Below are 27814 nucleotides of genomic sequence, written 5' to 3' on the forward strand. Positions count from 1 at the left end.
ATGTTGCTATACAATTTATTTTTTGGCGTCTGTCGGAATTGTCAGTGACTTTATTGCATCTTTTTTAGTTGTGTTAATCTTTGCTGATTTTAGCTGCCTTTTTGGGATTTTGGTCTTCTTAAACAATTTATTCTTTAAATAAACTAACATTTTATTAATAAAAATAGTAATAAGTTACAGCTATATGTGAACATTTTGGGAAACTGTAATATAGAAAGGAAATTATCACTGGCTACACAATTATTATATACAATATTATATTTAGTATTTGATGGTTGTTCGTTAATACACAAATCAAACATTAAGAGAAATCATATAAAAAGTTGAATTAATAGAAAAAACAGTGGAATCAATTTCCTCAACATGGATTTGTTTATTTTTGTGGATAGGCCTAATGAACTTTCGTACGGCAGTGCGGATTACCAGTATGGGCTGTGAAATAAAACAATAAACAACAAATTAAATTAATTAAAATTAAATAATATATTAAGTTTGAAATAGGCCTAAATTTCATAATAGGATGAACTAAAATTCTACATTCTGCATAAATAAGATGTGTGGGGAAATAGGCTAATCATGTTAACATAAAAATAACAAGTTTACTTGATTTAGAGCTCAATTATAGTTGTGACACGCCATATAGGCCAAACAATTCAGTCTTATGAACAATGTCTAACCGATGAATACTTACTCTGACACCGTGTTCCTACATAACAGCCATTGCAATTACAGTGATAAGTAGAACCACGCCTACTACACCGACCACCATTCAGACATGGATTGGGATGACAGGGATCTAAATTAAACAAAAAAGAACGTTAAATGAATGAATGAACGAACAAGTGAATAAATGAAACGCATGATTATTCAACGTAGCGACAACAGCATATTTTGATACACCATGTTGGCCCAATTTAAATAAATAAAACTTACCTGGAGCCGGCACGGATTCACCACTACCTCCTGTGAGTACGGAATAAAATGAATTAATTACTAATATAAAGTAGTGAATAACATTATTTTCGCTAAGTGTTGAGAGACTAAGTGTTGTTTTATATAGTAGCATTTACCTTTAGGTCCTGGTGGTCCCTGTGATCCTTTCGGTCCTGGTGGTCCCCGGCCTCCTCCTGATCCCTTTGGTCCTGGTGGTCCCCGTGGTCCTTGTGCTCCCCGATTCCCTCCCGATCCTTTTGGGCCTGGTGGCCCACGTGCTCCTTGTGGTCCCCGAGCTCCTCCTGAACCCTTTGGTCCCGGTGGTCCCTGTGCTCCCCGATTCCCTCCTGATCCTTTTGGTCCTGGTGGTCCCCGTGGCCCTTGTGCTCCCCGATTCCCTCCAGATCCCTTTGGTCCTGGTGGCCCACGTGCTCCTTGTGGTCCCCGAGCTCCTCCTGAACCCTTTGGTCCCGGTGGTCCCTGTGCTCCCCGATTCCCTCCTGATCCTTTTGGTCCTGGTGGTCCCCGTGGCCCTTGTGCTCCCCGATTCCCTCCCGATCCCTTTGGTCCTGGTGGCCCACGTGGTCCTAGTGCCCCACGAGCTCCTTCTTCCCCCTTTTGTCCTCGTGGTCCTTGTGCTCCCCGATTCCCTCCCGATCCCTTTGGCCCTGGTGGCCCATGTGCTCCTTGTGGTCCCCGAGCTCCTCCTGATCCCTTTGTTCCTGGTGGTCCTTGTGGTCCTAGTGCCCCACGAGCTCCTCCTGCACCCTTTGGTCCCGGTGGTCCTTGTGCTCCTCGAGCTCCACCTGATCCTTTTGGTCCTGGTGGTCCATGTGGCCCTTGTGCCCCACGAGCTCCTCCTGCACCCTTTGGTCCTGGTGGTCCTTGTGGTCCCATTGGTCCTGTCGATCCTTTGTACCCTGGTGATCCCTTTTGCCCATTGTCTCCGGCAGTTCCTAATAAATTGTACCAATTATGTCAATAAAAATAGTACTGTGGAAAGTTACACAACACAATAGAATATAGTAAAACTAGAAAACTGGGCTTGATGATGCGATGCGCAAATGACTGCATTTTGAAGCAGAATGTAAGTAGCAGAAGTAAGAATTTACTTTGCCATAATCAGGAATTATGATGAATCAAAATCCTAATACAAAAAAAGTATTTAGTATTATCAGGGAAGAGTTAAATTACGGCTCGTGAGTTTTCCATGTAATTTAACTCTTCCCTGGTATTATCTTTAAAAAAAACAAGTAAAAGTAATCACTTACCTTGGTCCCCCTTCGGGCCCTTTAGACCTATTAATATAAAAGTATAAAAGAACATTTTAATTAATTACACACACCGTGCTATCGCAAACATTATTGATTTGAGAAATATTTATTAAACCTAAATACTCTTCTGAAATTCTAGTACAAATGTTCTATGTGTATTTCGTTTCTGTTTTCTGACCAATGCAACTCACTCACCAGGTTCGCCTTTTTGTCCCGGCATGCCTACACCAAGTTCCCCTTTATTTCCCGGAGGACCAGAATGTCCCGTTTCACCTTTTTTACCCATATCACCTTTAAAATAAATTTGTAGTTTAATTAAAAAATTACAGAATAAAATATATAGCAAAATGTATATTTTGACCAATTCAATTTGTATGTGCATTTTAATCCAGTTTTGTAATGACTATTATTAGTAATGTAAACAAACACAATGTTGTACACGTCATCATATGTTATGGGGGACTTACCCTTTTCTCCTTTGCTACCGATCTCACCGTTTAGTCCGGGAACACCAGGTATACCTGAAATTAATTAAACGTTATTATTGTTACTATTATGTTACGTCATGACATAAATTTGATCAATGTCACCACTAAACTCCGTCGTCATAATACCTCCCCACAACCAATTAGCTATACAATTGCAGGTCCCAGATCACAACATCACTTCACATATCGTTGCCGTAATCAGTTGGAAATTACGTAGTCATTCGTAACATATTATTTCGTTGTTGAGCGAGTTGACCAATGACAAGCCATTGTTCGAATAATCCATCGTTTCTGATTGGTCAAATCACTTACGTTGTGTTAGGTCCTTGCGTTGCGTCGCTAGTGAGGATCAAGTTTAACAGAGAAAAAATTCACACATAGGCTAGGCCTATAGTATTGCTATACTTTACCAAAATAACCCTCACCTGGAACTGCGGGAACTGGACTGTTACCCTTCTGGCCTTTTGGGCCTGGTGGTCCTTTGGGACCTGAAAGAAATAGGGGTCATGAATATAGATAATTTGGTTTCAGTACGCACAAAACAAGTTTTAAAATATAGAAATAGTTCTTTATATGTCCAGGAAAAGTTGAATTGAACAGAATTATACTTACATACTACGCATTTTTCATTGTCGGTGTTACGTTTCACGATGTGCTGTTGAGTCTAAAAGGAAAATAAATTATTTTGTATTGCAGTTTACCTTGATAGAATATTTAAATTAAAGCTGTATGATGTAAAGCGACTTTTTATCGTTTTAAAAAATGTTTTTGAAAGTAATGGTGTTCTTACAGTGCTGCTCTTTTCAGCAAGACTAGCTTGTTTGCAGAAAGGTAATTTCAAATTTACGCGCGCGTGCAAAAGCACACACGTGTCTAGTTGTCTCCTCGTTGCGAATTAGTTTTGATTCTTCGTTTTAAAGGGAAACTTATGTTTTTTTCCTTTATGTTTCTTTATAGATCAGCAACACTTTTATGTTGGGCTCTGCGCCTAAATACTTACTTATTCGCAGAGTTTCTTATTTACGGTATTATTACACATTCTAATTCAATATTTACTTGTGCAAATAGGATTCTGTTACTATTAGAGAACTAGTAAACTAAATGTTACTAACTGTTAACATTAGTTACTAAGGCTACGAAAATATGATAAAGATTTAAATTATCCTTTATATAAATACTATGATAAAATGAGATTCAAAAGACTTGCTGAGATCATGCAATAGTCGGACAAAGATCGTGCAATAGTCGGACAAAGAGATATTTTAATTCGTTTGTACCGTATTCTATCAGATTTCAAATGACGTATAATTTGTGACTTAATCTTTTTTATCTGTATACCATTTTGATGTTTTTATATTTTAATGAAATGTGTTTTATATAAGTATTTTAACTTGTATATATTTTTATATTCTATGAAATACACTCAAATATATAATGTTTTCCTTTTTACTGAGGACGAAATAAAGTAAACTGAATTGAATTGATACAAATATATGATGATAATACTCACCGGAAGATTACTTATTTTCTCTTCATACATATGAACCTTTGATTTCATTTCGAGAAACAAGTATCCTTGGTTGAAGAGCATCACAGCAACAACAATAGAAATGATGACGTTGAACAATAGCTGTCCACGTGACGACGACGAAACATTACGATTGGTTGTTTCACCAAGAATCCCGTACTCTTTCTCTGTTGACATCTTACTTTAAAAAATGTGTTCATAAATTTTAGAATCACAAATTAAAGATGTTTTGTCCCACAAATTTATGAAAAATGAAGATTAATAAACTTCCGCAGAAAAAAAACCAAACAAATATAATTATTTAAGATAAAATAAACGGTTAAATTTAGTTACATTCTTGTAACTTTCTTTGACTTTTACTATTTAGATATGTCTTATGTCTCTTCAAGTACTCTCATTTAGCTGAAACTGTTTCCGAAACCCGGCTCTTCTTTCTGGCTCTTTCCTTTTACCATTTTGGATTAGCTTTTTGTTAATTTTATTTCTATCTCCATTGAAATGCAGCAGCCATATCCACATTTTCATTTTTAGTAATTATTTTCTTTTTAAATAGATATTTCTGATTACTTATAAATGTAACTTACCTTGTTATTTGCCAACTAAACCAATACCAAGTAGTACACAAGGATCTTCTCCACTATCTATTATCGAGATTCCTGATATACGGTACTTTTATATCATATATTTACGGAAATGAAGAGAATATTAAACCACTAATTGGGGAAAAGTACTTTTTACATGTATTGGTACATCCTATAATACATACTCTTCCGGAAATTGTTGAGCTTTGAAAATAAACTTACTATCGTTATTGGGTTTTATCTACTTGAAACAGATTAATTATAAAAACTAAAAAAAAATTCAGTTAATTTAAGTAAAATATTGAAATGACTTTAATTGAAGAGAGAGTGAGAGTTTTCACCAGAAAAGAAGAGAAAGATTTATAAATGATTTTCTGCTTGGAAGATCAGATTAAATTTCATACACAATGATATGGCTTTTGTGAATTCAACATTTAGATCTTTGGGTACCAAGTGGGAAAAATTAGTCAATGCTGTATACCTTGTATGATACTAGATATAAACACGGATTGTGGTAATTTGTTACTTGGCAAATAGTTAAAAAGAAACTTAAAGAATTTGACACTTTGTATGTTTTGTAAATTTGTTTGTTTCGATAACGTTCACAATTTCAAGTTATTGTCCTGTTTTGTTACCCAAATAGGTATATACTAACAGAAAATCCCTATTGATTTTCAGAATAATCGATATATTGGTAACATCACAAAAGTTTATTCAAATGTTGAGTTATCTTTATCTTCAATATGGACCGAACTATTAAACAACACATCATCGTCTCTGTATTTTGTTTCTGAGCACTTTATAGAGCAGATCGTTAAGTTCATTTTCTGGGATGTGAACACTCCAGTTTCCTTCTCAGTACGGGTTCGGTTTTTCATGGTTGATAACATTTTCCACATCAATTATTACGGGGCGCTGTACCAGGATGCAATTGACGGTAATATGCACTTAACATTTTGAAGGCTTGGTATTCTCAACTTTGGTATTCTCAACTTAACTTATCTGTCAATCAGAGTTTTTAGTCGACTTAATTAATTAGTATTTTCTGTAAGTCTTGGTTTTCTCAACTTTGGTATTCTCAACTTTGGTATTCTCAACTTTGGTTTTCTCAACTTTGGTATTCTCAACTTTGGTTTTCTCAACTTTGGTATTCTCAACATAACTTATCTATCAATCAGAACTTGTGAATCTTTTAGTCGACTTAAATTAATTGTTTGGTTTTGTATTTTAGTGCCTAATTATATATTCTCCCATATGACTCACCACTTGATTCTTAAGAAGATCTTCTAACTTGATTCTTCTAACTTGATTCTTCTAACTAGTTCAACTCTCATCCTTTTATCATGTAAGGAAAACCCCTTTCCTCAATGTTTTTACTTAATACGGTGTGTTGTCACTTGATTACCCAAAGTTTCCCACTGTTAGGCACTTGGAAACTATTAGAGGATTAATATAGGTTTTCTGCTGTATGATGATAATCGTAACTTCTGAGGTGGTATTTGTCCGGTAATCCTGTTATATTTATTTTCCTAATTCATATTCAGCAATAAATTCCCATTCTGTTTTATTTCTAGACGTCTCTCCTCTTTAAACGTTTTCCGTCATTCCGACATAACGCTTTCCGCGATTTGTTTCCATTTTTCTGTTTTGGACAGGATGGTTTTTTATTGTGTCTACATTTTTTCCTTATAAATCTTTTTTTATTTGGTTTATCCAGTTTTTTTTGGTCTTCCTTGTGTTTTTTAAACTTTTTTTTCAGTTTCCTTCATTGCTTGTTTAATTGGTGTATCATCCGGTAGTCTAGTGTCCAATACCAATGACATAAAACAACCGTAAAACCAATAGATTAAATAAACTTTTTCTTTAATACAATTCATCTTGTAGGTCTACAATGTAGAATATATTAAGTAAAGTATTGTTTTAAATTTCATACAATTTATACGTAGTTATCCTTCACTTTAATGAGTGTAAACTATATTTAGAAAACTTACGGATACGAGTCCTAAACCTCAAGCTAGTTGAAACCAAGCTGTTGTGTTTTTCCAATTGTGTGTTCAATATAAATATAAAATTAAGCTTTTTACATTAATTTCTCATCCGTGTTATATTTCGATCAAGAAGTTTCAACCTGTTTTTCTATCTATTCATTGTCAGATTTGTTTGCAAGTACCGCATGTACATACAGTAAAATACTATAGTTTTAAAAAGCACACAAGACACAATCAAACGTTACTATACAATTTATTTGTTGGCGTCTGTCGGAATTGTCAGTGACTTTATTGCATCTTTTTTAGTTGTGTTAATCTTTGCTGATTTTAGTCGCCTTTTTGGTATTTTGGTTTTCTTAAACAATTTATTCTTTAAATAAACTAACATTTTATTAATAAAAAGAGGAATAAGTTACAGCTATATGTGAACATTTTAGGAAACTGTAATATAGAAAGGAAATTATCACTGGCTACACAATTATTATATACAATATTATATTTTGTATTAATTTGCTAATGTGTACACTACCAAACTTTATGTGTGAAAAATGCGATCACAACCATATTTGGGCACATCACACTTTTTTTGTCAAACTAGTTTTATAGTGTAGACAGAGCTTAATACAAAAATCGAACGTTAAGATAAATCATACAAATTTGTATATTAATTATTCCAGCTATAGAAAGTTGAATTAATAAATGCAATGGAATAACATTCTTTAATATGGATTTGTTTATTTTTGTAGAAGATAAGGTTCCTCCCGACAGCGCCTACTATCACCATTACGGACTGTGAAATAAAACAATAAACAAGAAATTAAATTAATTAAAATTAAATAATATATTTTTTTCCCCAAGTTTGAAATAAATTTCATAACAGGATAAACTAAAATTCTACATTCTACATAAATAAGACGTGTGTGGAAAGAAATCATCATGTTAAAAAAATACTAGGCCTCAGACCAAAAAAAATGTCTAATCTGTAGTGCCCCAGCGGCCATTTTACTTTTCACTTGTGTTTTACTGAGTTCAATTATAGTTGTGACACGCCATATGGGGCAACAAAGTTAATCTTATGAACAATGGCTAACAATGAATACTTACTCTGGCACCGTGTTCCTGCATAGCAGCCATTGCAACTACAGTGATAAGTAGAAGTAGAAACACGCCTGAAACACCGACCACCATTCAGACATGGGTTGGATAGACAGGGATCTAAATCAAACATTAATGTTATTTCAAAAGTAGTTCACATATCAAACATTCATTCACTAGCTTAGATGTTGTACTGCTGTTTGTTTTTATTTTTTATTGATTTATTGTCTCAATTACTTTATCTGTTTACTTGCTTACTATATTATTTTAGTTTGATAGGGTCTTATACGTGACAAGAATAATTTATTCTTCTGGTATAGATCCTCAATATGATATTGAAATAAAAATAACCGTTGACGGAAGAGTATAAATGTTACATGGAAAACAACGTTAAATGAATGAACGAACGAACAAGTGAATAAATGAAACGCATGATTATTCAACGTAGCGACAACAGCATATTTTGATACACCATGTTGGCCCAATTTAAATAAATAAAACTTACCTGGAGCCGGCACGGATCCACCACTACCTCCTGTGAATACGGAATAAAATGAATTAATTGCTAATATAAAGTAGTTTATAACACTATTATATCGGACTATAATATCGGAACTAAGTGTTGAGAAACCTCCCAAGCAAATGGAATTATTTAGTTCAAATGACGACAAAACACTAAAATAAATAGGTCATAGAAACAGTGAATTTTAATCTATAGCATACTACAAGACTACTCTCGCACATTCATATAATATATGTTTATATAGTACTGTAGCATTTACCTTTTGGTCCTGGTGGTCCCTGTGATCCTTTCGGTCCTGGTGGACCCCGGCCTCCTCCTGATCCCTTTGGTCCTGGTGGTCCCCGTGTCCCTTGTGCTCCACGACCTCCTCCCTCCCCCTTAGGTCCTCGTAGTCCTTGTGTTCCTTGTGCCCCCCGAGCTCCTCCTTCCCCCTTTTGTCCTCGTAGTCCTTGTGCTCCTCGAGCTCCACCTGATCCTTTTGGTCCAGGTGAACCCCGTGACCCTTGTGCTCCTCTAGCTCCTCCTGATCCCTTTTGTCCCGGTGGTCCTAATGGTCCTTGTGCCCCCCGAGCTCCTCCTTCCCCCTTTTGTCCTCGTGGTCCTTGTGCTCCCCGATTCCCTCCCGATCCCTTTGGCCCTGGTGGCCCACGTGCTCCTTGTGGTCCCCGAGCTCCTCCTGATCCCTTTGTTCCTTGTGGTCCTAGTGCCCCACGAGCTCCTCCTGCACCCTTTGGTCCCGGTGGTCCTTGTGCTCCTCCAGCTCCACCTGATCCTTTTGGTCCTGGTGGTCCTTTTGGCCCTTGTGCTCCTTGAGCTCCTCCTGATCCCTTTGGTCCTGGTGGTCCTTTTGGCCCTTGTGCTCCTTGAGCTCCTCCTGATCCCTTTGGTCCTGGTGGTCCTTTTGGCCCTTGTGCTCCTTGAGCTCCTCCTGATCCCTTTAGTCCTGGCGGTCCTTTTGGCCCTTGTGCTCCTTGAGCTCCTCCTGATCCCTTTGGTCCTGGTGTTCCTTTTGGCCCTTGTGCTCCTTGAGCTCCTCCTGATCCCTTTTGTCCTGGTGGTCCATGTGGCCCTTCTTCTCCTTGAGCTCCTCCTGATCCCTTTGGTCCTGGTGGTCCTTTTGGCCCTTGTGCTCCTTGAGCTCCTCCCGATCCCTTTGGTCCAGGTTTTCCATGTGGCCCATGTGCTCCTTGAGCTCCTCCCGATCCCTTTGGTCCAGGTGGTCCTTGTGGTCCCATTGGTCCTGTCGATCCTGTGTACCCTGGTGATCCCTTTTGCCCATTGTCTCCAGCAGTTCCTAATAAATTTTACAAATTATGTCAATAAAAATAGTACTGAAGAAAGTTACACAATACAATAGAATATAGTAAAACTAAAAAACTGGGCTTGATGATGCGATGCGCAAATGACTGCATTTTGAAGCAGAATGTAAGTAGCAGAAGTAAGAATTTACTGTGCCATAATCAGGAATTATGATGAATCAAAATCCTAATACAAAAAGTACTTAGTATTATCTTATAAAAACAATCTATAAAAACAAGTAAAAGTAATCACCTACCTTGGTCCCCTTTCGGGCCCTTTAGACCTATTAGTATAAAAGTACGTTAATATTTTAATTAATTAATTACACACCCCGTGCTATCGCAAACATTATTGATTGAGAAATATTTATTAAACCTAAATGCTCTTTTGAAATTCTAGTACAAATGTTCTATGTGTATTTCGTTTCTGTTTTCTGTCCAATGCAACTCACTCACCAGGTTCGCCTTTTTGTCCCGGCATGCCTACACCAAGTTCCCCTTTATTTCCTAGAGGACCAGGATTTCCCGTTTCACCTTTTTTACCCATATCACCTTAAAATAAATTTATAGATTAATAAAATGTATCGTAAAATGTATATTTTGACCAATTCAATTAGTATGTGAATTTTGTTCCAGTTTTGTAATGACTATTAGTAATGTAAACAAACAAAATGTTGTACACGTCATGTTATGGGGGACTTACCCTTTTCTCCTTTGCTACCGATGTCACCGTTTAATCCGGGAACACCAGGTATACCTGAAATATATTAATTAAATGTCATTATTATTACTGTACGATTGTGTGACGTCATGACATAAATTTGATCAATGTCACCACTAAACCCCGTCGTCATAATACCTCCTACAACCAATTAGCTATACAATTGCAGATCCCAAATCACACATAACTTCAAATTGAATACGTGTTCACATATCGTTGCCGTAATCAGTTGGAAATTACGTAGACATTCGTAACATATTATTTCGTTGTTGTTTTTACAGCTTGGTTTTCACTAGCGACGCAATGCGAGGAGGTACGCGCAACGCAAGCGAGTTGACCAATGACAAGCCACTGTTCGAATAATCCATCGTTTGTGATTGGTCAAATCACTTACGTTGTGTTATGTCCTAGTGAGAACCAAGTTTGATAGAAAAAACATTCACACATAGGCTAGGCCTATAGTATTGCTATACTATACTATATACCAAAATAACCTTCTTTCCTCACCTGGAACTGCGGGAACTGGACTGTTACCCTTCTGGCCTTTTGGGCCTGGTGGTCCTTTGGGACCTGAAAGAAATAGGGGTCTTTAATATAGATAATTTGGTTTCAGTACGCACACAAAATGTTAAAAAATGTAGAAATAGTTCTTTATGATGTGTCCAGGAAAAGTTGAATTGAACAGAATTATACTTACATACTACGCATTTTTCATTGTCGGTGTTACGTTTCACGATGTGCTGTTGAGTCTAAAAGGAAAATAAATTATTTTGTATAGCAGTTTACCTTGATAGAATATTTAAATTAAAGCATAATGTTTGTATGTAGATGTATGATATAAAGCGACATTTTATGTTTTTGAAAGTAATGGTGTTCTTACAGTGCTACTTTGCAGCAAGGCTAGCTTGTTTGCAGAAAGGTAATTTCAAATTTACGCGCGCGTACCATATTATCAAGATTTCAACGCACGCGTCAAGCGCTGTCGCCTCGTTTGTTGCAATGACACAGATAAGATGGAATTATACTCACCGGGATATTACTTATTTTCTCTTCATACACATGAACTTTTGATTTCATTTCGAGAAACAAGTATCCTTGGTTGAAGAGAATCACAGCAACAACAATAGAAATGATGACGTTGAACAATAGCTGGCCACGTGACGACGATGAAACATTACGATTGGTTGTTTCACCAAGAATCCCGCACTCTTTCTCTGTTGACATCTTACTTTAAAAAATGTGTTCATAAATTTTAAAATCACAAATTAAAGATGTTTTCCCCCAAATTCATGACAAATGAACATTAATATACTTCCGCAGAAAAAAAATATAATTATTTCAAAGATAAAATAAACGGTTAAATTTAGTTACATTCTTATAACTTTCTTCGATTGTTACTATTTAGATATTTTTTATTTCTCTTCAAGTACTATCATTTAGCTGAAACTGTTTTCCGAAAAATTTGCCTTCTTTCTGGCTCTTTTACTTTTACCATTTTGGTTTAGCTTTTTGTTTATTTTATATCTATCTCCATTGAAATGCAGCAGCCATACCCACATTTTCATTTTTTAGTAATTATTTTCTTTTTGAATAGATATTTCTGATTACTTATAAAGGTAACTTACCTTGTTATTCGCCAACCAAACCAATAACAATGTAGTGCACCAGGATCTTCTCCACTATCTATTTTAGAGATTCCTGTTACGGTACTTTTATATCATATATTTACGGAAGTGAAGAGAATATTAAACCACTAAATGGGAAAAAGTACCTTTTACATGTATTTGTACATCCTATAATACTTACTCTTCCGGAAATTGTTGAGGATTGAAAGTAAACTTACTTGAGTTTTACCTACTTGAAACAGATTATTTATAAAAACTAAAATAAAATATTATGTTTGAAATTCAGTTAATTTAAGTAAAATATTTAAATGACTTTAATTGAAGAGAGAGTTAGAGTTTTCACCAGAAAAGAACTTATTATGGGCGCTGTACCAGAATGTAGTAACGGTTGTTATATGCACTTAACATTTTGAAGGCTTGGTATATTCAACTTTAACTTTGATACACTCAACTTGGCTTACTTGTCAATCAGAGTTTCTGAATCTTTTAGTCGACTTAAATTAATTGTTTGGTTTTGTATTTTAGTGCCTGACATATTCTCCCATACGAATCACCACTTGATTGATTCTAACTAGTTCAACTTTTATCATGTAGGGAAAACCCCTTTCCTCAATATTTTTACTTAATATGATGGGTTGTTTCCCAATGTTAAGGCACTTCAAAACTATTAGAGGATTAATATAGGTTTCTGCTGTATGATAATAATCGTAACTTCCGAGGTGGTCTTTGTCCGGTAATCCTATTATATTTATTTTCCTAATTCATATTCTGCAATACATTCCCATTCTGTTAGATTACTACAGACGTTTCTATCTCTCCTCTTTTGAAACTTTTTCCATCATTCCGACACAATTTGTTTCCATTTTTCTGTTTTGGACAGGATGGTTTGTTATTGTGTCTATATTTTTTCCTTATAAATCTTTTTTTATTTGGTTTATCCTGTTTTTTTTGGTCTTCCTTGTGTTTTTTAAACTTTCCTTTCAGTTTCCTTCATTGCTTGTTTAATTGGTGTATCATCCGGTAGTCAATTCAACAAATTGTGTCCAATACCAATGACATAAAACAACCGTAAAACCAATAGATTAAATAAACTTTTTCTTTAATACAATTCATGTTGTAGGTCTACAATGTAGAATATATTAAGTAAAATGCATCAATTACATATTGTTTTAAATTTCATACAATTTATACGTAATTATCCTTCACTTTAAGGTGTGTAAACTATATTTAGAAAACTTACGGATAACTCTTAAGAGTCTTGTAACAATAATATATGTTTACCAGCTTATTTTAACATTTATATGTAGGCCTAATTAGGATTTATATTATTAATGACACGACAGTAAACTTAATAAAATAGAAATCGAGATATTTTATTTAAATTATACAAACTCTAAGTAAAATAATCTATATATGCATCATTCGTCATTTAATCGTAGTCTGGTTATTTTAGTTCATAGCTAAAAACTACTCGCCCCCTCGTTTTTTTTGTAATGTATGGTTTGTTATATCCCATAGACTGAAGAGCACCACCAACTTAAACACCAAGTATATTACCGGGGTTTCCTGCAAAAAAAACAAGAAAACAAAATAGGCCTAGGTTAAACGAGAATTTGATATGAGAATACGATTTGATATGAGGATAAAAAAAATTATATAGCGTAGGAATGACTTTGCTGTTATGAATACTAGGCTAATAACAACGCAATGAGAGAAAGTAAAGCTTGGTTCCCACTAGGACGCAACGCAATGAGAGAAAGTAAAGCTTGGCTCCCCCTAGGAGGACGCAACGCATTGAGAGAAAGTAAAGCTTGGTTCCCACTAGGACGCAACGCAATGAGAGAAAGTAAAGCATGGTTCCCACTAGGACGCAACGCAATGAGAGAAAGTAAAGCATGGTTCCCACTAGGAGGCAACGCAATGAGAGAAAGTAAAGCTTGGTTCCCACTAGGACGCAACGCATTGAGAGAAAGTAAAGCATGGTTCCCACTAGGACGCAACGCAATGAGAGAAAGTAAAGCTTGGTTCTCACTAGGACGCAACGCAATGAGAGAAAGTAAAGCTTGGTTCCCACTAGGACGCAACGCATTGAGAGAAAGTAAAGCTTGGTTCCCACTAGGACGCAACGCATTGAGAAAAAGTAAAGCTTGGTTCCCACTAGGACGCAACGCATTGAGAAAAAGTAAAGCTTGGTTCCCACTAGGACGCAACGCAATGAGAGAAAGTAAAGCTTGGTTCCCACTAGGAGGCAACGCAATGAGAGAAAGTAAAGCTTGGTTCCCACTAGGAGGCAACGCAATGAGAGAAAGTAAAGCTTGGTTCCCACTAGGACGCAACGCAATGAGAGAAAGTAGAGCATGGTTCCCACTAGGACGCAACGCAATGAGAGAAAGTAAAGCTTGGTTCCCACTAGGAGGCAACGCAATGAGAGAAAGTAAAGCTTGGTTCCCACTAGGAGGCAACGCAATGAGAGAAAGTAGAGCATGGTTTCCACTAAGACGCAACGCAATAAGAGAAAGTAAAGCTTGGTTCCCACTAGGAGGACGCAACGCAATGCTGAGAAAAAGTAAAACATGGTTCCCACTAGCGACGCAACGCAATAACATGTGAGCGCGCGTTCGCGTAGCCCTGTATTTTACGCAGAACTGGAAAGTGTAAATGTTTTCCAACTCCCATCATAATGTGGATGATGTTATAATGATATTGAACTATTAGGCCTACTAATTGTCTTGACATTACCGTTTCTTGTCCGGATATTAATAATTATTACCAAATATATTATATTATAACAGTTAAACATGCTATTACGAAGGAAAGATACGATGCAAGTACTGTATATATAATGTAAATTAAGACGATAAGATGTATTACGGTTGTTACTACATCATTATTATTTAGTTAAATGGAGCTATACCTCCATGGTTAAATTGTAGAGACGCGTCGTGAAACAATCGAAAGTTTCTATCCAACATTCAACATTAGTTGCTGTTATTTATCTTTATATTTACCAAGACAAGATGCAGTATACTCAGATCACGATTACAATTAGTGTATAACGAGAGGTTCGAGAGGTAAATAAGAAACACACGGGTTCCTAAAATCTGTAACGATATTTTTGTTCTAAAACAATAGGCTAATCCGAGTGTTTCTTTTAAATATAGGTACAATTTGGTTTCTGCTAAATATTTGGATCTGTTAAAAGTGTACAATTATGGATGAATGATCTAAAATAATTTCTTCATGGTACAATGAATATTGTTATCATGACGTAATAAAAATAAAGGATATTGCTATCAGAGTCTGGTAGCAATGCTAAATGTTGCGTTCCAGTGTTCCGGAGCGTCACTAGTGCGTCGTCAGAACCGTAGCAATGCAACGCAACAATGTTTCCATCATTTAATATACACCACAATGTTAAAACTTACTTACATTTTAGTAGGTTGCAGTCAGTCGGCTCATTCTACTTACCAGTCTCCCCTTTGTCACCCTTTGGACCTTCAAATACACAATATAAAGTGTTACATAACAAGTACCGGTAATATAAAAGGTGATTAAAATGTAGAAAATATGTCCCTAAACGCGTTTCATATCGGGTTATCGATAATTGAATGAAAAGAAAATTGTGAAATACATTTCATCATTAGTCGTTGTCATAACCGCTACAACATATTCACATCGTTGTCATCCTAAAATTGTTATTCTTTTTATTGTTTTCCATCAATATTTAAAAAGATACTTATAAATTGTCAGTCATCTTGTAGTACATACCGGGTGGTCCTGGTAAGCCATTGTTTCCATTTTGTCCTGGTGGTCCTAAAGATATAAAATTAATACTAGTTACAAAGAAACTCTGTGACGTCATTTGTGACGTTGCAAAAACAAAAACCCCAAATTTTTATTAATATTGGAATTTATATCTTATTTATTTCAAATAAGAAATACCTTCTGGGCCTTGGTCTCCTTGTCTACCGGGAGGTCCTGTCGATCCTAAAAAAAAAGTGACAAAAAATAAGTATTGCTAACAATAGAACTTATGAAAACCATAGCTTGTGACAATTCAACAATCTTGTGACAAATGATGATGAAAATGATGATGGTCACTGACCTTTGAACCCGATTCCTCCTGGTTTACCTGCTGCTCCCGGAAGTCCTAGAAAATTAAATATTGATTGTGTTCATTAAACTTTTTAATTGTGATAATAGTTGTATATAACTTTATAATCAGTTATAAATTAATAATTAATATTTTAATTTAAATAGAATTGTATTTTTCTTACCAACAGGGCCTGGAGGTCCAACGGAACCTTGTACTCCTAGAAAACCTGGGTAAAGAAAATGAAGATGAAAAAGGTTATCATTACAAGTATTCTATCTGTACATTCTAAGTAGAGCACTGCGTTGTTTAAGATGTTGGTAGTACTGTATACAACAATCATCCTACTACACATCGATATTACTTAAGTGAGTATGGATTCTAGTTTTCTTTTATTATAATTTATTTTATTGATTTAGATAATAGAGTGCAATAACGTACCGCGTGGGCCTGGTGGTCCGTCAGGTCCTAGCGGGCCAAGGTCACCTGTAATGAAATCATATCTTGTTTATTAAGCTTCGATTATGACAATAATGTGTGATTGCAAAAATGAATTGAAAGAAATAGTTGTAATAGAATTGGAATAATTTATGTATTGTAAGCTTTAGTCAGACAAAAAAGTACCGGTACTTTACTTAGAAATAAGACCTATAGTACAAAAGGCTGCAGGTATATACTAGTCTTTATTGATGCCTTATTGTTGATACCTTTATTTAATTTACTAAATCTATAGGATAGGGCAACTTACCGGGTTTTCCAGGTTCTCCGGTCGCCCCGGCTGATCCTGTGGACAAATTGAACTAATTGCAGATTATATTTACTTTTAACAAAATACACATTTTAATATGGAAGCCGTTTTGCAAATGCATATTACATAACTATACAGCTTAATATGATATAAACTACAACCATATGTGCCTAATCGTTTTGTTTACTCTACCTGCTGATCCAGGTACACCGGGGGCGCCGGGTGCTCCGACTGGTCCAACTTTTCCCACTGAACCTTTCCTTCCAGTTTTTCCTAATTTTCCAGGAGGTCCTTGTGGGCCTCGTTGTCCTCTATTTCCTGGTTTTCCATTTTTGCCATCTAATCCAGGTTCACCTTTCATGGGTGGATCAGGATCTGGGCCTTTTAGACCTTGTACTCCGGTCTCACCACGATCACCTTTCTGTCCTGGGGGACCGATTTGGCCCTTTAGACCAGGGACACCAGGTGAGCCAGTGATAGCAGGAGGGGGAGGGACTGACGGTGTTCGTTCTCCCTTTGCGCCTTTAGCTCCTGTTTGTCCCGCTGGTCCAATTTCGCCCGTATCTCCTTTCTTTCCTTGTGTACCTTTCTGACCGGGTTCAGATGGTGGTGACTTGCAACAGGATCCCTTTGGTCCTCGACGTCCTTCAGGACCTGTTTCTCCGGGTGGTCCTTGAGGCCCCGTGACACCTGCGAAGCCTCGTTTTCCGCCTGGTCCTGGTTTTCCTTGAGGACCCGGTGTTCCCTTTGGTCCATAGAACCCAATAGGACCTCGTTCACCCTTTGATCCTTCTACTCCCTTAGGACCAAAGTTTCCTAAAATGAATAAACAGTAATTATGTAATTACTTAATTATAAATCATAAATGTTAGCATAATTGATTTCAAATCATTTTATAATAATGTTTTTATTATTGAACATTGTGAATGAATAAAGAGTGCTCACTAACTACGTTCAAGCTTCATCCCTTATGATGACGTAAGTTCAACGCAAGCGAGTAGATCAATGACAAGTAACAATTCGAATAATCCATCGCTGGTGATTTTACGTTGCTCTTACGTCTTCTTTGCGTTGCGGACGCGTACAAATCGTAAACACGCGCAACTGACATCATTTACGCTTATATACGTACGTACCTGCGGCTCCCTTGAGACCTGATTCACCCCGGAGGCCTGGGTCACCTGGTGCTCCTAAAATGAATGAATTATAACTGTATTGTAATTAACATAAATAATTGGCTCTCTTGTTTCTTCATACTCATACAGTATAATTACATCCATCATCATCATAATTATCATCATCATCATAATTATCATCATCATCATCACCACCATCATTATCAACATCATCATCATCATCATCACCATCATTATCAACATCATCATCATAATTAACCTCATCATCATCATTATCATCATCATCATTATTTTCACAATCACCATCATATACCATTATCATTATTATCATCAGTATCATTATCATCATCATTATTATCATCATCATTATCATCATCATCATTATCATTATTATCACCATCATCATCATTAGTATTATCAGTATCATCATCATTTAATATTATCTTCTTCATCATCATTATCATCATTATCATCTATCATGGTAATTCGTGCCATCACCATCATCATCATTACCATTATCATTACTATTATCATCTAATCATCATTTAATATCATCATTATCATCATCATCATTATCATCATTATCATTATCATCATTATCATTATCATCATGTATCATGGTAATTCGTGCCATCGTCATAATCATGATCATGATATAAGCACAGTCTTACCGTCATCTCCTTGGTATCCACGAGGTCCTGTTTCACCCGGTGGGCCTGGTTCTCCAATTGCCCCTGGATAACCTGATAAACAAAGTTATTAGACAACTGATTATTGAGCAGCTAATATGGTATTTTTTGTTTACGATTTGAATATTCATAATTTGTTCATATACCAGTAGTAAAGAGCGTCTTTTAAAGAAGATAATCGTATGCGGTTTTAAAGCTTATGCTCTGTCTAAACTATCAAACTTTATGTGACAAAAAAAATGTGTTGTGCCCAAATATGGCAGTGATATGCACAAATATGATATGACATCATCATGTCCATATATAGGCACATCATATTTTTTGTCACATCAAGTTTGATAGTGTAGACAGAACTTTAAGCTTAATTAAGTAACGCAACGCTAGTAATTTGACCAATCATAAGCGAACTGTCGCTTGTGACCAAATTAGAACAAAGATTTTATTAACAACTACGTTGATAACCTGTGATGTCATATCTGCTGACCCGTTTGTTTAATTCAATTATACATAGTTTGATGCAGACAACGATTGGGCGTAATTAAGGATGCGGTTATTATTTAAAAATCCCAGAGGTAGGCCTAATTATTTCAATCAGATTTGCTACAGTCTGTATTACTATTAGTGGTAGAAAATAAACTGTATGCCTATTTAATCATAATTCACACACCGCCTATTTATAATACGCGCGCGCTAAGTGTGATCCGTTCGCACGACACTTTGCTGCATTTTTCACTCCACCATTACGCGCGAGTTGCTTTTTATACATACATTATACTAGGTACTATAAATTGGTATTTGGAATTTTCTAAATACCATGGGAGAATAACTAGAATTCATGTGATGCATTTGCCGTGCCGTCGGATTACCGATAACAATGATTTAGACAAGAAGTTAGTCACCCTCAGACTACAAGTTAAGGTGATTCGCGCCGCTGGCCAAAACAGCAGACGGTGATACACCCAACTTATTATTTTGTAATATTCTCATGGGCTTTTGATTGTATCACTTCGGTTTATGTTCCGTTTGCAATTTGATGTAGACGATATTGTAATCGGTTTTGTCCCCAACATTTCCTTTTCAATAAAAAGGTTATTCTTATGTTTCTTTATAATTGGAATGGTAATTTTATTTTCAAAGGTAAATTGTTGATGAAAAAATGTCACTCACTCAATGAAGAGTCAAGGATATCTCGATCTTGGTTATATTCACTAGGATAATTTGTAAATGTTAAAGCCGATTTTCTACTATAGGCGAATTGAGTGTTCGCGCAAATCGAAAGGATTTGGAAGATGGAACCATGAATACGCATGCGTATAAGCTGACGCTTTCGATTCGCGCGAACAAATTCGTCTAGTGGAAAATCAGCTTAGGTGTTCCCTTTTAGCCTTCTATAAAGTGTCAATCAAGATTTCCCTGAATTTAATAATCGAAATACTATATTGTGTTATAATTCCTTCGAAAGAGAACACAACAGTGACTCAATCTGTGCGAGTTATTATAATTCGGACAAAATACCCAAAGTGAGTTACAGGATAAAAGTGTTTTGTCGGCAATTTTCTGGACGTCTCTTAGGATTGAACGAGTTATCCTGTTTTGACCAATTTTATATAGTTTTACTAACAATTTAATCCGAAACACAAGTACTACAACGAAGTGCAGGTAATGTTTTGAAAGTGAAAGAAAATAAATAATTCCACAATATATGATCTCTATCTATCAACACATGATATCTCTACAATGAAGAAAAGAAAGAAGAAACATTGGTTTTCTTCAATCTTGTCAATTTCCAGATTAAAGAATTTAAATTTTAAGATATTAGTCAATTATAAAGCAATGGCATCATCTTAGTTAATACTTTCTACTTTATTTTGAGTTTGAGTATAATAACAAAAGTAGTTACTTGTAAAAAACGATTCAGCTTAAAATTTGTAAACAATTTGGCATACATGGCGTGCCATACGTATACTTCCGCTGGTTAGGAACAAAAGTCAAAAGAATACTAACAACATGAAAATGCAATAATTATAATAGATTTGGGGCAAGTCTACTTTACATTTTGTTCTCTTTTGCTATTATGGAACATGACTTAGATTTCCTCCACCCGCTTATCAAAAAACACGTCTGCTTAGAAAAATGTTGGTATTTTAATTCACTACTGTACTATACTATGCGAAATATTATGTTTACCCATGGGCCTAACTACACTAATGGTCAGACATCATTTATACACTTAAATATTGCGTATAATTAATTGTTTAATTTGGTAAACAGCAAAGCAGTTCCTTTCTTTCGTTTTTTCGCCGCTGTTGCTGTGTGCACTGGTGTGCTGTATTTCCCGCTCACCTGTTAGGAATGTAGAGTCTGTCAACTTCGCCAAATCTGCTATATCATTGGCATATATTATAATAATAAATTCTTTGTCTGGTAAGGTCAATTTCGTGATGAATCTCAAAATGTACTTACCCAAAGCAGCACTATGGAGATTATTGAAATAAACCACCACTAGTTTTAATAGTTAATACCCCTCCCCCACCCCGCACTTTTTACGCTGATAAATATTCTGCAAACCTACATGTACTGATTATTTTGAAATAAACTTCATTTTAGATATAAAAAAAAAACTTAAAATGATGATTTGATTAACCGACTTTTCACTTTATGCATAAATAGGCCTATGCCTCATAATTGTGATAAATAATTGGGTTTAACACTATGTTTCCTGTATCTAAATTCTATCCACATTATATCTTAATGTTTTCCATAACCGTAATTTCAAAATGCATTCGTCAATTTAATAGAAGGTGGTGTTAAGTGCTTACCCATTTCTCCTTGTATTCCCTGAGCTCCTGGGCTACCTGGTCGTCCAGGTCTTCCGGGAGGACCTAGAGAACATGATCAAATATTAACGATTGTGGAGATTTTAGTTACTTAGGTGCTGATTATCATTGAATAACAAGGATGATACGAAAGTGGGGCACATCATTTAGTGTCCAATTGAATAGTTAATAAAAAAATATGAAATTAATTTCCTTAAAAAGATATATTGTCCCCCTAAAATTTTTTTTTTTGTGTTGAATATGCCATTTTAATGTCATATAATAGTTATTCACTTTGACCAAAAAGTGGATCGAAAAAAAAATTTCTGAAAAAAAAATTTACTTTATTAAAGTAATTTAAAGCAAAATATACCTAAATAGTCTGTCAATGGTTTTTGGTTAAAATTAACCGTTATTTGTCTATTTATAAGTGAAATCATTATTTTTGTTGATTTTTTTTCTACATAAGTGAATAACTTGATTAAAACTGCAAAATGGCCTATTTAAAGTCTGATTTTAATAATCTATTTTTCAGGTTTTGGGGGACAATACATCTTTAAATAAAGATATTAAGCTACTAAATAGTAATTTTCCTTGAAGTTATATAGGGATTACATGAAGGTTTGATATGATATTTAGCAGGCATTTTATATCATCTTGCATTCCCAGAGGACTTTGTAAGGGAGATGTTTGCGCGCTGCATTAATCCAAAGTAATCCATTAATTTAGATCACTTCCTGGAAGATGTTTACAAAAACATCGATGCTGCACAAAACCTTCAAATACTCTGTATGCGTTAAAAGATAATGACAAGTCAATTATGATATCATTTGATAATGAGATCAGGAGGATAATTTGTTCACGACACTTTCAAAGTCATCGCCAATTACAGCCTGTGGTAATTTTGCTAATTAGGACCATTCTGGTACTCAGGCTAGATTTGAGCCCATGACCCTGTGACTAACAAGCAATCTTGTTAACCACCACCACTACCATCAACATCATCAACAACATCACTACCAACATCATCATCAACATCATCATCATCAACATCATCATCATCAACATCATCATCAACATCATCAACATCAACATCAACATCACCACCAACATCATCATCAACATCATCATCAACATCAACATCACCACCAACATCATCATCATCATCATCATCATCATCATCAACATCATCATCAACATCAACATCACCACCAACATCATCATCAACATCATCATCAACATCACCACCAACATCATCATCAACATCACCACCAACATCATCATCAACATCATCAACATCATCATCAACATCACCACCAACATCATCATCAACATCATCATCATCATCAACATCACCACCAACATCATCATCATCAACATCATCATCATCATTATCATCATCTCATCCTCATATGATTTGAACAATTCAATTTCAATAACATTGATTTCATTCAAAATAACACAATGCATGATGTTTGATGATAGATATGCGACCAAACACAGATGACATTGATTATGATATAATTATAGGTAGTGCTTGTGTTGAGTATGACTACGATGGTAATGTTATTGATCAATACAACATAGTTGTTTAATAGTTCTTATGCTTGTGTTGAGTATGATTACGATGGTAATGTCATTGATCAATACAACATAGTTGTTTAATAGTTCTTATGCTTGTGTTGAGTATGATTACGATGGTAATGTTATTGATCAATACAACATAGTTGTTTAATAGTTCTTACATTGGCTCGGGCATGAGTCTGCTCTTGCTTTTGGCTTCTTCTTCTTCTTTTTACCACCATTTGCTGGTTTCTTTGGTTCTTTTGGTTTACCACCTGGTTTAACTTCAGGTTCAGGCTCTGGCTCCCCCGTGGGACTTCCTGCCTGTCGTTTACTTATCCTCTATTACATACAATATTTAATAAGCATAAGAAATATAGCACTTTTGACATATCGTACAAAATATTTTTTGATGAAATACCTTCCCCAAATAAAACCTTTAAATCCTATCCAAAATTTCCAAACTTCCCAGGTAACTTCAAAACGCCCGGGTTGAGAACTCTCCAAAACGTCCAGGGTCCAACATACCCAGGGTCCAAAATACCCAGGGTCAACGTTTTGGAAATACAAAATATTGTTATATTTCATAATATAAAATCACCATTAAATGGCCTCGGTGGAACTTAAGCCAACACAGATGTACTTAGCCCTTTTTGATTGGTTTCTAAGATTAGTCTACATGCCTTAATGGTAATTATTAACAGATGTTATGAATACATAATTATTGCAATATTTTACAAGATCAGAAAAAGGTTCGATTATTGAAAGATAATTTTTCTTAGATCGCGTACAAGATTTGGGCACACGCGCGCATCATTGAACTCTTATATTGTTTGTGAGAGTTTGGCGTTGGAGGCGTTCTGGAAACTCGTTCTACTGTCTTAATATCCTTTAAAAAAAGAGGAATCACCCATTTATACGTACTCACCCTTTCTGATACTTCAAGTTGATTTTTAAGGTGTTGGATATCTAATTCATGTTCAAGCATAACCTCTCTGATTTTCAAATATTCCAGAGTTACAGTTACAACAAAAGATGCGAAACATATTACCACGAAAATGTTGAATACCGTCTGGAAAGAAATTCTGCTATTTTGTTGTTGCTTAGGTATAGATTCTGTTATTTTCTGAGGAGCAGACGACTTTTCAACCTTGACTTTCTTCTCAGTTGTAGTGCCCTTCATGCTGCAAATTAAAGGAAATTCAAATTCAGGAAATGGTGATCTAAAATTCTCATTAAACGATTACGAATTTCTGTGTTTTATTTGAATATAATATTTGAATCTCTAGATTTTTTTGGTAAAGATTTAGCGTTTGAATTCCAGGGTCGTCTAATGTTCTGTTCTGGCTACGTTCCAATCCCATGAACCCGGGCATGAACCTGTAGAATGTTGATATTGTTTAGGCCTACTTGCTCACTTTTACATAAAATGATGAGAAGTGAGCTTCTGTTATGGATAAATTACTCAATTACCCACAATATCCTGCTGACTGAAATAAAAAGGCAAAAGGCAATTCATCTGTATTTAATTGACTTAATAATAAACAAACTAAGATATAGCTTCTCCATAAACTTTCAATTGAAAGATTTCATTAGTATCTTTCAACTGCAAGAGAGGTATACTATGTTTAAATAGTCTTAAATTAAAGTTACAGACTGAAAAAAAAAACAACTGAAACAAAAACTCAACGCGTATAACGATGTCTAAATATTTATAACAACATATGAGATAAAATTGCTGAAATTGTTTATCTTTTCTAGGCTACTTTCATTTTACGGCTTATACGTCGGTATTTCTATATCTATACAATCCAGTTTTATAATAAAATAATATTTTTATTGAAATATTTGGCATATTTCGTCATTTTTGTCGATTTAATTTTTTTTTTTCTTTAAAATAAATTTAGTTACAAAACTTAAATTATAAAAGAAAATATAATATCATGTATTTTTAATAAGGTCCTGCAACAACAGCACAACGTAGTGTGCGTACGGAATAGAGTGGAGGCACTTTGGCTAGTTGCAAAGTTGTTTACTTTGATTTTATTCCAAGATTTTTGTTGCTATTCTTAGCTACCCATTTATTAATTATTGTCATATGATAAAGGTTTCGATAGAGGGGAATAAACACCAACACAATTATGATGGAATATTGATTAGGAATAGATGTTCGAATCCAGATGTTACTTGGAACTAAACAACTTCCTCTCCATCAGAACATTGCTACGACACATCCCCTTAAAAGAGAATATGGAAAGAACAACTTAAAATGAAGTGTTTGAAACGGAACCGCCTATAGTTGATGTGTACATCCTCAAACATTTGCCTATGGGAGTTAATGTGAAGACAAATATTCTACAATTTGAACTTTCATGTTTCAAACCATCAGCCGGTTTTAATTTTAAGGGTTGTCTAAGAAACCCTAATCTCTGATGGGAAGTCGTCGAAATGAAGAGAGGAAATTGAGAATGTGTTGTACGTCTTTTCCTGATGGAATAGGAATCTGGCACGCGTACAGATTGGAGTATGAATGTTGTTAAACAACTCACTATGGAACGCCAAAAAGGCGCCTCATATTCGTCCAATGCATGAGAAACAGAATTACAACTAATGAAGAAGTTTTGCAAAGTAAGCGCGGTCAAATTGTATGCACAGTGTCTTTGAAATTACTTATCATTGTGTTATTTTGAAAGAAGAATTTGGAAACAACCTTACGTTCTAAATCTGTTTTCCACTAGGCGAATTTAATCGCGCGCAAATAGAAAGCTTGAACTAATACGCATGCGTACGTTCATCTACTTTTTGTGACTCGATAAATTGCCCAACCAATCAAGTAACATTCAAGTAACATTTATTTCTTCTTTCTTTCTAATAAAACTTAAGCATTTGACAAAAATAAAGTATTAAAAATAAATAATTAAAATACTTTTGCTTCAAAAAACAACGAGGAGGTAAGAGCCCTAGAAGTTAAACATTAATTGGAATGGTCGCTTCTCACGAACGAGGCTTTAAAGCTGAATTGTAGTTTATGTTTTTTATAATAGAAGAAATCAAAAGCATACTAAGCATAATCATAGCCGTCCATGACAAAATCTGCCATATTTTTATTCCAGAGGCGAAACGTGTAGATTATAAACACAGTCCTACAATATCCGATCTTGGCTTTTGATTGACACGTACAATTCCCATGAGTTTATTAGGGTATGTTCTGTCTAACAAAAGAGAAACTTTCCCCACAAACTAGCCTGGTGGAAAATCAGACCGTTTAAGGTATTTTCTCTTTCTGTCTGATATTGCCTGTTATTAATACAAATTATTAAAATGAAACAAATTAGATCGATTTTGAATCGTCGAATCGTATTTCTTAAGTTCACATAAGTTAGATATGTTATACTTATGCTTTTTTAAATTGATTTAACCAACGTGACCCTGTGGGAACCTGAACCCAGCAAAATAAAAGTTAACATTGAATGAGTAATGCAGCAGCGTTGTCGACTTAAGTAACATTATGCAGAGCATTTAAGAAAAAAAAAGTATTTTGTTCATTTTGCTGCAGATTCTTAATAAATTATTATTGTGAATTTAGGCGATTATTACACTGAAATTGATCACTAATTTATAATTATAACACTTTATTTCACATAGGAAAACACGAGGAAATTGATATTATGTTCTTATTTAACACTTTGAATGTTCATGAATCCATGTGGACACAAGATTAGCAAGTTTCCTTTCCGGCGGTCAAATTGTCATTTTACGTGCCCGCATTAAGATAATGACATATTCATATTAACTGTAACCAGAAAAGAGTGAAAATATAATAATAATTGTAATTTGACTCTTCCTTGCTATAACCTGTTTTAAATGTAACATATCATGTGATTTATATCACATTTAATACTATTTTTTCTCTTTTTCTTTGTTTTTGTTTAAACAAACCTGTGAATGTTTTACCTAAAGCAAAAAACAATGCTCTCGCGCATGCACATAAAACTTTGTCTTTTCGATCAGTTACGAATAATATTAACATATTCAAGACTAAATCAAGTCCTGTACACATACACAAAGAAAGAAAAGGAAACATAGTTTAGTTTTAAAGCTCGGCCGGCTCTACTGGAACTATCTGCTATGTTTTTTTTACATTCATTACTAATTTCCGTAACATTTCTAGCTGCGCTTAATCGCAAGTATGAGTAATTTTAAAACATACTGGTATTTCTAAATGCAAATTAATAAAAACTAACTAATGTAATATTATTATGATTGGGCGATTTAAAGATTACAAGACAGCATCGTGTAACAAATATATAATATTCATATTATGTTTACACATTTCTAAAACATTTTACTGCATAAACTTAATTATAACTCGTACAAAATTAGAAAACAAAAACACTAGGCCTACCTGGTATTAATAAAAGGCAAACAACTTCAACAAAAAAAACGTCCCGATCCTCTGACGTATCCCTTCCAGGAGTAAATTGTTATTACTTTGTTTCTAGAACACAGGCATCTAACTTTGTTCCTGGTCATTTATTGGTGGAATCTGTCGTCCAATCAGAAAGCGGTATGAAGATTTTTTTAGTATCTGTTATTCCAAAGCTCTGTTTTAGATTAAAGACTTTGGTAGTTTTAAATTTATTATTAATTATGAACACACGTATTTTTGGAAACAGTCATTATTATCATATTTTCTAATTAATATGCAAATTAGG

At 35.0% G+C, this 27814-nt stretch overlaps 1 protein-coding gene across 1 annotated transcript; it reads right to left on the minus strand.

The window, feature by feature from the left end:
• LOC144843515 (uncharacterized) lies at positions 1 to 27583 on the minus strand. Its single transcript, XM_078700302.1, has 37 exons — positions 27505 to 27583; positions 24028 to 24283; positions 23282 to 23441; positions 21540 to 21602; positions 18703 to 18774; positions 18032 to 18085; positions 17088 to 17711; positions 16896 to 16931; positions 16589 to 16633; positions 16332 to 16376; positions 16160 to 16204; positions 15997 to 16041; positions 15823 to 15867; positions 15523 to 15549; positions 13593 to 13620; positions 12055 to 12138; positions 11459 to 11657; positions 11127 to 11178; positions 10937 to 10999; positions 10412 to 10465; positions 10165 to 10260; positions 9966 to 9992; positions 9138 to 9704; positions 8670 to 9101; positions 8393 to 8422; positions 7897 to 7931; positions 4808 to 4860; positions 4206 to 4404; positions 3308 to 3359; positions 3121 to 3183; positions 2675 to 2728; positions 2403 to 2498; positions 2205 to 2231; positions 1071 to 1889; positions 934 to 963; positions 692 to 796; positions 1 to 432 (listed from the first exon to the last, which is right to left on the minus strand). The coding sequence occupies exons 2-37, from the start codon at positions 24280 to 24282 to the stop codon at positions 392 to 394; spliced, it is 4722 nt and encodes a 1573-aa protein (XP_078556428.1). The 5' UTR covers position 24283; positions 27505 to 27583; the 3' UTR covers positions 1 to 391.
• Between the last annotated feature and the right edge of the window lie 231 nt (positions 27584 to 27814).

Source organism: Antedon bifida, chromosome 5 (assembly GCF_963402885.1).
Source record: "Antedon bifida chromosome 5, ecAntBifi1.1, whole genome shotgun sequence".
In the NCBI taxonomy this organism is placed as follows: Eukaryota; Metazoa; Echinodermata; class Crinoidea; order Comatulida; family Antedonidae; genus Antedon; species Antedon bifida.

Bases quoted from the DNA above. Each gene is read 5' to 3' on its own strand.
- LOC144843515 (XM_078700302.1), bottom strand. From the start codon at position 24,282: ATGAAGGGCACTACAACTGAGAAGAAAGTCAAGGTTGAAAAGTCGTCT. The intron at 17,712-18,031 runs GTACGTACGTAT...TATTCATTTTAG, and splicing joins AGGTCTCAAGGGAGCCGCAG to GAAACTTTGGTCCTAAGGGA. The intron at 16,377-16,588 runs GTACGTTATTGC...TTCTTTACCCAG, and splicing joins CGGACCACCAGGCCCACGCG to GTTTTCTAGGAGTACAAGGT.